Source organism: Dermacentor albipictus, chromosome 2, assembly GCF_038994185.2.
Source record: "Dermacentor albipictus isolate Rhodes 1998 colony chromosome 2, USDA_Dalb.pri_finalv2, whole genome shotgun sequence".
In the NCBI taxonomy this organism is placed as follows: domain Eukaryota; kingdom Metazoa; phylum Arthropoda; class Arachnida; order Ixodida; family Ixodidae; genus Dermacentor; species Dermacentor albipictus.
This window is the reverse complement of record NC_091822.1, coordinates 64,778,779-64,791,589: the sequence shown is the minus strand read 5'-3', so window position 1 is coordinate 64,791,589 and position 12,811 is coordinate 64,778,779. Positions and strand designations below refer to the sequence as shown.

At 46.3% G+C, this 12,811-nt stretch overlaps 1 protein-coding gene across 2 annotated transcripts in view; it reads left to right on the top strand.

Annotated features, from left to right (window-relative positions):
- Nucleotides 1–4,068: 4,068 nt before the first annotated feature.
- Nucleotides 4,069–12,811, top strand: part of LOC135903276 (sulfotransferase 1B1-like) — a 57,196-nt gene continuing 48,453 nt past the window's right edge. Inside the window, exons 1-2 of one of the 2 annotated variants that reach the window (XR_010564776.1) lie at nt 4,069–4,218; nt 11,747–12,809. Coding sequence is in view for 1 of the 2 variants with exons in the window: in XM_065433690.2 (XP_065289762.1) it covers nt 4,141–4,218 (78 nt within the window). In the remaining variant the exon portion in view is untranslated. Of the gene's footprint in view, nt 4,219–11,746; nt 12,810–12,811 lie in introns of those variants that run through there. The other variant, XM_065433690.2, reaches the window with a different exon arrangement.

Here is a 12,811-nt window from a genome sequence, read left to right as displayed (position 1 = left end):
CGTTGTTTAATTATGCAAACGGAGAACTATTCGCTTCGTCGGTACATAAAAGAGGACCTCGCCCAACTGCAGGCAAAATAAAGTTTGCTCCAATCCAATCGCAAACATTCATAAAGAAAACACCACAAGACTTACATATATATTCACTTGATTTTTGACCCTTCACAGGGGAATTATATCTTCAATATGTCCCATACTACTAATGATTGACGCTTCGACTTCTTTCTGGCTGCAGCCATACGGCCCAAAAGGCAAATTTCTCTAACAAATTTGGGCCGAGCAGCCTGCGTCAGTTCGCCAAACAAATTCGTCATCTATATTTCTCAAGGCACAAGCACCAGTAAATTTCTCAAGTGAGTTGAACGTCTAGCACAGAAAAGGGAATATATATTGGTACATTCCATTTTGTATTCTGTAAATAGACGTAAGCCTTCATTACATTACTTCAAATTACCGCCGCTTAAAATAAACACGTGAAGAAGCGCATAATCTTAAGAAGCAGTCAAAGAAGCAAGTTGTGCTTGTAGAACCTAACTGCAGTATTAGTTAAGTCCTCGTGTTACTGCCGAGCGTTTCTCTGAAAAAAGGCAAAAATTCGATATTGCACCATGAACTACTCGTCGTGAACAAACCAGTTTCAGCGGATTGTAACTGTTGTAGAAGTCATGCATAGCCAGCGTCTGTGACATACTCGTTGCACCGCGGCAGGTATGGTATCATAACTGGATTGTTATTTTCTATATGTTTGCGGTTGTCGATTGAAAAACCCGCAATGAACTGGTCTGCGCTCCTTCGGCTGGCACTGTAGCGTTGCCTTCGAGAGCTGCATTGTCGTCTAAGAAATAAGCTCTTTGAATAAACTTTCGCGAATGAAGACGTCGTAAAAATATATTTGAGACGACCGCCATAAGTACACAAGCAGAGAGAACGAGGGCGAGCAAACGAAAACACCGCAGAACGCGCCGGGACACCGCCCGAACTGTAGCAGACGACAGGCGCGAGTCCTTGCCCTGACGTCACGCGAGCGGCGCTTGCAGCGCCCCTGTAGTTCGTTCTCGGGGCTAATACTTCAACGCGCGCGCCGTCGGCTGCTATCTTCGGAGCATGCGCAGAACTTTCGCCAAGTCGCGCGCCGTCCGCAAGAGCCGTCTGCGGAGTTGTGTTCGCGCCTTTTTTCTTCGCGCGCAATGCATTGTGGTTCGACGCAGTCGGCGGCGCCAGCGTGCGAATGGAGCAGTAGCCAAATCTACGCCGGGCCCGTCGGGGCGCGCAGGCAGCTGCCGGTTACGTCGGCGCTGCAGTGCGTCGGACTGTAGAAGGAGTTGTTTTCGCCAACGTAAGATAGCGTGCGCGAGCGCGCGCGCGCGCGCGCGTTACGTCTGACTATAAACGGCCCTTTACACATGCTTAGAACCCACACATTCCCCTTGAGTGCGAGTAGAAGGCATTCTGCGAGTGTTTAGCATGGTCTGGCATGGTCTAACATGGTCGTTCGCCTATGTTGACTGAGAGCCTATCGCATCGGCTCAGACCAAATTGTTTTGGAAACGCGCAGTTTCCCGTGCATTACCGCTCTTAAAATGCAGGAAGTAATATGCCCGGGAATGGGGGAATGCTTGGAAGTCAGATGTTTTCTTTATAATTCATAGTACGGCTTGGAATAAGTGAGGTATTTTCGACGAAATGTATGTAAAAGCGAATTGCTTTTGTTTGTGATATTGCTCATTCACCACTTTCGCACGTTTCCCCTCTATACACAGTATTTCAATAAGGCTTAAATACCAAAATGATACATGCTTGTAATTTACGTTGTTCAGCTGATACCGCCCGGTGGAGCTTCGTACCGGAACTACTGCGGCTTAGCTGGTGCCACAGCGTTTAGGGAACGCACAAAGAGCCCGAAACGAGCATTTATATTGGGCGAAATAAACATTTTTTTTTCATTTAGAAGGCGTTTCACGCCTACTTTATGAAATTTCCCTTGGCACAGATTCGATGGAGGATTGTAAAGATCGCTCGCAATTATTTGAATTAAATAAGCGATTCTGCACTAAGACCACACACCATTGAACACAATAAAAAAAACAAAGGAAAAGAAGGCGCCGAGTACCGCAGCCGGCGTAGCGCGCGTGCTAGCTAGCGTTCAAAACTCGCGCGCCCAAAACCGCAACCGGTAGGCGTTAATCCCATCCGCTTGGTGCGCTACAGTCAATTCGGCCACTCGGCTGTATGGCAGTGTCCGCTCTTTTTCAATGTTTTTCTCTATGCTTGCATTGCTTCACAAGTTCAGGTGGCGGTCTGGTCACGCAAAATCACGGTTGCTCCCAGAGTGGAGCAGCTGCGGGAAAGGGTGGCCTGATGAGTTGCTAGCTCATCAACTACTAGTGATAGCTACTAGTGACTCACGTGGGAACATGAGTCACTAGCAAGGATTCCAGCTGCATAGGCGCACGCTCACGCCACGCGCGCAACCAATCAAAGCAGTTTCGCTTCAGCCAGAAGCGGGGGGGGGGGGGGTAGGACCGTTTGCTATACAAATATTCATGATTATAATTGCTTGAACTGGCGTGTAGGAGCTATGTCCCGGTGTTTTGAAGGATGAATAGAAGTTTGCAAGGTAAACGCGGCATCAAAAGAGCGCTTAAGAAATGCGGCGCTCTTCAGCGGGTTCTGCTCCACCATTCGGTCACTGTCACCGCGTGGCCAGCGGCCCTGCGAAATAAGAAGAGCACACCTCACTTGCATGCGAAGTGGGAAAGGAGGGCTTCCGCGGCAACCGTCCTCCTCCTGGCTATGCGCCGTCTCCCTCAGCCTTCTGACCTCATGAGTGACGTCATGAACGCATTGTTTTCTTTCTGAATTATTTCCGCTTGGATACCCGGCAGCCACCAGTGCTGGATGCGGCGCAGCGCGTATCGGCATTCGACCGATCGTCTCAAGGGAGGTACAGGTAGTTTCCGCACCCTGGCCCCGCGTTGCAGAAAATCCCACCTCGGCGTCCCGCATCCAGCTTCGACCGTGTTGTGAACGGAAGATAATTCAGATCCGTGCATACTTAACCACGCAGGCTCTCCGTCTAGTGCAGAGACGTTGCTGAGCTATTTGATTTTCTCAAAGTGCGTCAGAAAAATCGCTAAGTATGACCTACACACAACCTACAGGCATGATAGCGCTGGACTGAATATTTCATATATGAGAAAGCATATTTCAGTTACGCGGAAAACCCCTTTTCCAGCATTTCTATGAATAATACAGCTGCTTGCCTGGTTCCTTGCAACACCATCTAGATGACGCTCGCCTCTGTGCTTCCGCGGCCCACGCAAGAGGCCGCGTTTCTACCAGAAAGCACGCCTTCGTGCATAGTGTTCGCTGGCGACGTTTTCCGGTAAACATTACGGCTACATAAGCTTCAATTTCCCGCAGTCGTCAGAACCAGTCGGGAATTTTTCAGTGACGTCACATTCCACTCTTAAAGGCGAAGCATAAGCGTTCTCCACATTTTTTTTTCTGCCGCCTTCCCCCTCTTCCGCTCTTGTCCCCTCGTCTTAGAAAGCACGCCTGGAGGTACCAAACGACGGCACTCACTTTCTGTAAAATTAGCCACTCCCTTTCCTACCAGCCGCCACCGAGAACGACCGCACGTGACTTCACTGTACTAGCCCGTTAAAACTAGTCTGCCGAGGATGACGCGGCCGCCTTTCATGAAGATACGTCCTCCTATTTAAATGTTGGCCAGCCTTTCTTAGGCACGTTATCCCTGTTTATAACCTTTATACCACAGACCAAATTCCGCCAGCTGCCCATATGTTTCTTTGCAAAAAAAGAAGCAAAAAAACGACCACGATGCCTTTATCTGCTGCATTGTCACAATAACTCTCGCGCCACAACTACACAACAAAGGAAATGTCGCGTTAATTGTTCTGCAATAGTGATAAGGAATTCTATCTTTCAATGCTTGAAGAAAAGCGGTGAGAGCTCAAGTACTGATTGGCGATAACTGTCGCGATCGGTCACTGTGATGATTCCGGCGACAGAAAAAGCCAGCCTTTAGTACCTAAGTCTGCGTGTATACCACCAGTTCCCAGCTAGGCCACACGTGAATGACGTCAATTGTTGGAAATGTCTAGGTAGAGTGACTCTATGCCGCCATTTCAGTGCGAGTACAGTCGAAGACCAAAGCACACATTTGTCCAGTCAACTCGCGCTCCCAAAGAACAGGTGAGCAGTCGTTCCAAGCTTTACCATGAGACTACCAATTAGATAACAGATCTCTTAAGATAAGTGCATATTCTGTGGAGTTACTTCCGCTTTTCTTTTATGGAGCATTTTTTTATCCCTTTCTCTGTGTCTCAGTGTTGCTTTAGATTTGTGCTGAAGATCTCCGTTGGGAACTTCCGTGGCTCTTGCTTCTAACAATAATAAATAGTACTTCGTGCTGCAGTTAGCCCTCAGTGATTCTAGCGCAATTTTGGTTTTACCTATATGCTTCTTTCATTTACATGCAGAAGGAGCATGTTTTCAGTAAGCCGAGAAATCTTTCAATGTGACAACATGCCCTCCGACAACGCTGCATGTGCACGGCTATGAGTTAGATCATTCATTGTTTGATATTTAGAGAAAGCCCAAGCTCTATTGTTGCCACTCCAACGGATTTTTCGCTGCATCTAGAAGATATTTAGCGCATTTTATGACAACAAGACGCGTGTAACAGAATCACGTTTTACCTTCTTTCACTGCCACGAGCATCGAGTGACGCTCTTGTTTTTTACGCATTACTTCCGATTCACGTCCTGAGGCGGCCGGGGATGAAATTCTATATAAACCATAAATTGAAATACAAAGCAGTGCAGTACAAAAGAATAGGTTTCATTATAGATATGATGTCAGACCGTAATGTTAGTTACATGGTGAGTTACTGGAGTGTCTGGGATAATCAAAATGAATTATAAACCGCTGGTTACCGCACACCAATGCCTAGAATCGTAGACCTTGGACACCCGCCACGTGAGCACGACTTTGGCGAAATTCCTGGAAAGCCGGAAGCAGAGAGCGTGACTAATGACGTCACTAATGGCCCCACACGCGAGAAGGAGGCATGATATTGAACCGGCTAATTAATGGAAAACAGTTACCTGGCGTAGACTGAAAATGTGCCTAGCCGTGCAGATGTGACGTCACTTCCTCCTGTCTCGCTTCTCCCCGGGCTTCCTCCTGCTAGCTCGCTCACTAGCTCGCAACCGCTGCGCGCGTGCGCCAGTTACATTCTATGACGTCAGCAGCGGAGAGGGCGCGTAAGACGCACTTCTTGCGCCGCTCGCTAGGGGGCGACGCCCCGCCAGATGGCGCGCGCTGTGTCCTCCTTGCCCTCCCTCGTTCCTCGCCCGCATATCGCGCCAAGGGAAGGACATTCGCTCGCGAGTGCCACTAAGAGACACCTAAATCAAGGATTAGGGTCACGTACCACTTTTTAGCAGAGTATTAAGAATGTTTAGTAAACTACGGTGGGTTTAAGATCTTATTTTGATTGCATATTTCGCTATAGCGGAACGGCAAAAAAGATTCTCTTCATCGCAAATGTCTCTTGCGCTGACGAGATATTTCTCCCAACTGGTGACTGTCCCAGCACATCCCCTTATGGAATTTTTCGAAAGGCAGAAATATTCGATAAGTCTTTTCCCCGTCTATGTAAGAAAGTATCTTTGTTCCCCTCTCCTGCATTTCAGCCTTGAAGACAAATTATTACTTACAGATCTCTAAACAATGCCTGACTTAACAGACTTGATCTCTTCCTTTATTTCCTGAAATTCTTGATTGGAAATTTTTACCGGATATGCGCAAAACAGTGTTTGACCAATTCTAGCATATATTTAATGGTACCTTAGCTATAGCGTTGCAAGAAAAATGGCTCCAATGTTTTGTTCGTACCGTGATATAGCCAGCACCCAGCCCTGGTCCTTCGTCGGTTGTCTCGCGCCAACCTACCACCAATGGGTAAACATAAGATGTTCACATTACTCAATGAAACACTTCTGTCACTCATGTTAGCCGCGAGCAATGCGCTAAAAATTTATATTGATTGTGTTCCAGATGTAATTACAAGTCACAGCAATCTATCTATTTATAGCACCGACATACATGGTGTCCTTAGTGTCCGCATTACCCTCCGTTTTCGTGAAGCCACAAATATCCCGTAGTGTTTCGCCATGCCTAATAAAAACCAACTCTTGTATTACTTTAGCCTTTCAGCAATACCTGATATGCTACTATGCGTATTGCACAGCAAGGTAAAAACCTATGACGCACCAACTAGAAGAACTCCTAACTAAAAGATTTTTTTTTATTTACCAGTGGATTGGCAGTTTCGTAAACAAAAACACTATGGCGGGGTACACGAGTCAAATTGACACATTACAGGGGTCGCTAGGAACTAACAAGTGAAAGAGCTTTATCATGGGCAAATTACTAGATGCGGTAATAGAACACAGGCAATAAATGAGTTAGTAAGAGTAGCAGCTGTTGTAGTCGTTTGGTCTAATTTCCGTGAAGCTAGAATTACTGCTACAAGCTCAGCCAGAAAAATAGGCACGAAATCAGGCAACCTTAATGAAAAAGAGCAGTCGAGGGAAAAGCAAAATATTCCAGTGCCAGCTTTTTCTTCGCACTGCGATGCATCTCTCCCAATGATCACGTTTGTTGCTATTTTGTTCAGATGGTCCTGTAATATGCCGTTTCGGATGACGTAAGCTAGTACATCTGCGTGGTTTGGAAAAATATCATCGAATGTACTTTACCGGGAATTTGGGTGCCTACTGCTGGGAAGCATATCGCGAATATGTACAGCTAGGGGCTCAAGTACTGTTTGCACAAATTTAATATGCGGTGTCTTAAACCTGGGCCCAATGAACGAGAAAAAAAAGAGGCAGATGGGAGAAAAATTATTTGAGGACAGCCTAATGGTGATTCATATAGCCTTAAGAAAATCTCAACGGCCAGAAGGTGAAATCGGCATAAATCGGTGGGGATCCTCGCTTCCAGGTAAATTACATCCATTGTAAAGTGTTTTGGAAGTCCTAAGCACAAACGTAGTGCCTTTCATTTTAATACAACTAGTGTCCGAAGCTTCTATGGGGCACACCTGAGAATAAAACACTCCCAAATTCTAATATTTGGACGAACGTACATTTTTATACCACCAAAAGTCATCTTCGCAAACCCAAACTTCCACTGCTCAACTTGCGCGAAATGTCCATTGCACAAACTCTTTTGTCGCAATATATTGAGCATCCGACCACCACTTAAGAGATCCGTTATAAATAACTTCAAGGTACTTGAGTGACTCTTCGTGCGAGACATCTTCTTGATCATTGTTAAACGATATGTGTACTCGGTCTTTGATATAAAAAAAGAATAGCACACTTATTAGCATTCAGGATAGCATTTGCATTCAGGTGTAAGCTTCCAGCCAGCCTTCCAGTTTGCTTAAATATGACAGCAAAATTTGGTAAAGGGAGCAAATGTCACAAGCCATATAAAAAAAAAGGAATGTCGTCAGCAGGACCCTATGTACTTCCCTGGCTCAACGGGTATTGTGCTCAGTAAAATATTAAACAATATCGGTCCAAGTACCAATCCCAGATGCACACATCTTGTTTGCTGGTGTTTACGAGCAGAAAAGCCACTTGGAAAACAATAGAATGTCCTCTCTCTCCAAAATTTATTCGCCAATTCTACAATATAACCTGGAAAGCCGTGGCCGTGTAACCGAGTTATTAAAAATGTCGGTTCAGTACAGTCATACGCTTTAGATATGTCTAAGGTAACTAAAGCCGCGTTCTGGTATTTGAATTGAATTGAATTGAATTGAATTGAAGTTTATTCAAAATGGAAATTACACAGGAAATGTTGTACAGGACATCTGGATCCCTAGCTCAAGGCTAGTTGGGATCCATGCTAGTTAATAATTCACAATCTTAACATCAATACGAAGAAGTATAAGTAAGTCATATATACATAAACATTCAATTAGAACACAAGGCAGGGTACGTGTATTAGCTGCGAGAAACCGACAGAAAGGAATTTGTATTTAGTAAACTATACACTGCAAGTGAAAAGGGTAAACATGTGTACACAATCGAGATGAAAACTATGCAGATAATAGTGCCGGGCGACGTGAAAGGGAAGCTGAAGAGTCTGTCGAATTCAATAAGACGCTCATATACGGATGCGGGAACTTTATAAACCATGAAGGTAAAATTTTGGAGGTGATTTTTCACTTAGAAGCGACACAATCGTCGGTTAAAATTGCGCTGTAGCTCCGCCCGCCCCCGTCGAGCGCCGCGCGCTGCTGCTGACGCTGACGATGAGAGCGGAGACTGGAAACCGCGGCTTAGTGACGTCAACACTGGTGTTCCGCTCCTTCTCAGTCTCCGCGACCGTGCCTGACCGGGCTTATTTCTGCGTGCGTGCCGTCCTAATCTGCTTCGCTCGACCCTACATTCCTTTATTTGTGTATATAGGAGTGGTAGTTGACGTGCGCAGCATCAATTGAACTTGTAGGCCGATCATGCCGGCGTTCTGTGCAGCCTACGCTTGCACGAACACCAGCGGTCACGATGATGTTCCGATGTTCCATTAGTTCCTGCAAGACAAGAAGCTTTCAGCTAAGTGGGAGACTGCTGTGAAGCGAAACAACTTCAAGCGCTCAAGAACAACAGTGTTGTGCTCTAACCACTTCCGTGACGATTACTACCGGAGTTTATCAATAATGCGTGCTTTGGTTTCTCCTAAAAAAAATTGTTAGCACGCTGAACGGAAGGTGCATGTTTATCGCCCACCCTTGACACAGGTTTCATCGCCAAGCACCGCAAATTTTCTATTCGCACGTGTGTTGTGAAACAGCCTGCATGCAGCTACCATAACGCAGTGCAAGCGGAAAGTTTGCTTGTGTTGGAAAGCCTGCCCACACCAAGACGCTGCGCTCCCCCTTCTCTCGCACACCTAAGAAACCGACCATCTCACGTAGCCGACCGAATTCGCCCGTTACGAGTAGCGTGCGGATGGCGCGCTGATCAAGGTTCTATGCTACACGTGCTGCAACAGCCGGTAAACTTTTCCCGCGTTTAGACCTTCTGTGTATATTGCCGACAGCTTTGAGGCAGCGCACAAATGCTGAAGATCGCATCACCGCTTACGTTCTACGAGGAGGCGTGCAGGAAAATAACACTACAGTTGTTTGCCCGGAAACGTACTCACTGGAACGCTGAATGCAGCTTAGCAAAAAACATACTCGCCAGAGAACATTTCCAACACAAGGAGATGCTAATACTTCGCCTTCGTTCGCGTGGAAAGCAGTGCTTACACCAGCATTTTTTGCTTCTTGGAGAGGCCGGCTCTTCGCAATCGGCTCGTACATGTAGTATGTACAAGTATGTACGTACGGGTGGTATGTACAAGTATAAACCCCTACAAGTGATCTTGCACGCGACAGCGACAGCGCTGCAAGCGAGGCGATGGCTGTCGCGTTCACGCATCGTCTGCAAGCCAAACTCCACGCGAGCGATGGCTTTGAGTGACGAATTCCCGGTATGAGGGCAGCAATATACGCGCCGAAACTAGCGTGACGCATGCTTTATCAATCTAAGTTGATATATTTTACTGAAGAAGGAGCATAAAATATTTCTGAAGGTCTTGCACTAGGTTCTTATTCTTGCACGTGTAAAATTCAATAGTTTGATCGTTCCGTGCGACAAACAGTAGCATTTGAGTTATGTACATCCAGTTTCGGCTTCGCACAATTGGCTAGTCGCTCATAGCATTTCTGGGCGACGAGCGACGAGTTCTAGATTTCTAGAAGCGAGCGATCGAGCGACAACAACGAGCAATTTGTTCTAGCGACGGCCCGTTTTATCGCTCAAAGCCGTCGCCCGTCACCGTCGCGCGCAAGATCGCTCTCGTAGAGTTCGGACTTAACGCCGAACTCCTCAGAGAAACGCAAGCTCTCGAAAATTTCCATGACCGTCTCAGCAAAGCAACACCAAAATACTTTGCACCGTGCTTCGTGTGTAGCGGCAGCAGTCGGTTGGGACGAACACCATTGTTGACGTCACAAGGCGCCCGACCAATCACAGGCGGAAACGAGGCGCGCGAGCTGGGCGTGTCTGCTGCTGCACTTTTCGTCGAAATAAATTATGTTTGCGCTTTCTTTCGTTCAATTTCGATGCGATATTCGAATTCAGAGGGTTGAAAACCACGGCGTACTGCTCTTCACTCATTTTTTCTGGAAAAGCTTTCAGCTTCCCTTTAATGCGAATTTCAAGGTTTACGTGCACGTGTCATATTGAAAAACCACATCTAAATACAATTTGAAAGCGACTCAACAACTCATTTTCATTAATAAACTATATTATATGCCCATGAAGCACCGTTTCAGCAAGTATCACTATATTTGACCTTAACGCAATTGGTCTTATGTTGTACGAGATCGCATACTCTGCCACTTGCTTCTGGCGATCTTCCATTCATGTGGTAATCATGCGTTGTTCTTTCTTGTGATTTTCTTTTTCTTTATCTCAAGTGAGTGCCCTGATTACCTTTCCACGTTAGTGATATTTATGTGCTTTCGCAATAAATTAGCGTTCCAGCATGTGTACAGCCTATCACACATAATGTGCTGAGCGTACGCTGCATATGATACGCGTAAACTTCCAACTTCATGTGACTCCTTTAGTATGTACCAAGCTTCTGTATCTTCACAAAAATATTCAATGCTTCATTATAAATATTCTACTCTTGTTCACTTTATCTTTTCTTCTAAGCTAGGATTAGGAGATATACGTCAGTTAAAGCGAACCTCAAGTGAAAAAAGATATTGCAGCTGTATTCGTAAATTACCCTTCTACAACACCGCGAAAAACTACTCTTCACCCCACAGGATACTTAGTGAGTTCGAAACAGCGCAAACATGATTAAAAATGAAGCAATGCTAGGATACAATGTATTACCGACCCCGAAACGCGTCTTTCATGAGGCGTCTACTGCAGCGGGGCTCTCTCTTGTGCTTTTCTCTGGACACGCTGCGCCGTCTAGCAGCGTTGACAAAAATTTCGCGCGTGCCCTCTGAGATTCGTCGTAGTTCCCTCGCTGGCCGCACACCGAGCGACCGAAGTTGGCCTGAAAGAGGTTCATTGAAGAATGGCACATATGCACTTCAATCATGGCGACACTCGTTAAAGTATACGAGTGAAAGACGATCATTAACGAGTGGCACACACCCAATGGATTCGTGGGGCAGCTTGCAAGTGCATTCGCCTCCTTTGCTTGTAGTCACCCGTGTGACTTTGGTTCAGTTCTGGTCCACACAGGAGAAATTCTAAAGGCTCCGTTCTTCATTGGTGATCTCCGGAAAAAAACATCTAGATAGCCATATGCTGACGTATCCAACACTGCGTGAAGTAGCACAAGAATGCCAATTCTATTAGAAAGAATTCGAAATTTGTAAATTTGTGCGTCGTGCCGGCGCTGTGATAAGAGCCCGAAATTCGAATAATTGAATTTTGTCCATCGTTTCTTTCTACAAATAATCAACGTATTGATGCGAAATTGAAGAAAATCGAGCTGTGAAAGAATTTTTATCAGTCTAGCAAGATTTATTCTTTCTCTTCAGTGTCTATTAAAAAAATTATACTGTCACAATGGCAGAATAAAGATGATTGACGAGACGCTCATAACTTTCTACTGCGACTTTCAGAGGCACCTGGCGACGATGCAAAGGCGAAGGCCAGCCCATCAAATAATCGACGGAGTTCCAAGATGTATTTGCATCAATCCAGACAGGCTAAGAGAAAATCTCAAGTTCAGAGCGCAGAACGGAGACGTCGTGCAAACAACGTTCCCGAAGAGTGGAACACATTGGTTGATGTACATCACGCACCTCATACTCAGGGAGGGACAACCGATCACCTCGTACGAGGAGTTCGCCAAAGAATGGCGCTTCCTGGAGTACATGGACATCAAGGACTGGACCTCGTCTCTACCGCTGAGAACCTTCGCTACACACCTGGCGTTAGATAAGCGATCTATGACCGAAGAAGGGAAGTACGTCTACATCGCCCGCAATCCATAGGATGTCTGCGTCTCCTTTTACAACATGATGACCAACATTAGCTACTTCGAATTCCAAGACGGAACCTTTGCAGATCTAGTCCAAAGTTTCGTGAGTGGCAACTTCGGCTACGGCGACTATTTCGAACACGTAGCGGCGGCATATGCTCTTAGAGAACAGCCGAACGTGTTCTTCACGACTTACGAGGAACTCAAGAAGAACACGCGCGAGGTCGTGCTGAGGCTGGCGTATTTCCTGGGAGAGAAGTATGGCCTGGCTCTGGAAAAGGACGAAGTGTCGCTCCAAAAAGTGCTGGAAAGATCGCAGCCCGATTATATGCGAGGCGTAGTGGTGATTGACTGGAGCGGTAAGGCTAACCCCCAGTGGGAAGAGATGCTCTCGCTGAAGAAAGCCACCTGCAAAGAAGGCTATGAAGGAGACGAGAACAAGTACTCGTACGTGAGGAGCGGCAAAGTAGGAGGCTGGAAAGATTACTACACACCCGATCTGCTCCGGTTGATGGAGAATCGGATTCTGGAGGCTGAGAAGGCGTCCTCCTTCATGAACCTATGGCAGGACATTCGAGCCGAAGCGATTAGAACCATGCAGAATTCCGAATAACTGGTTGTACTCGCACTTTGCCCCTCTTAGCGTGGTTTTGTATTTCAACACCCTCGCATGGCAGAATTCTTTCGCTGAAAGGTGCGACCA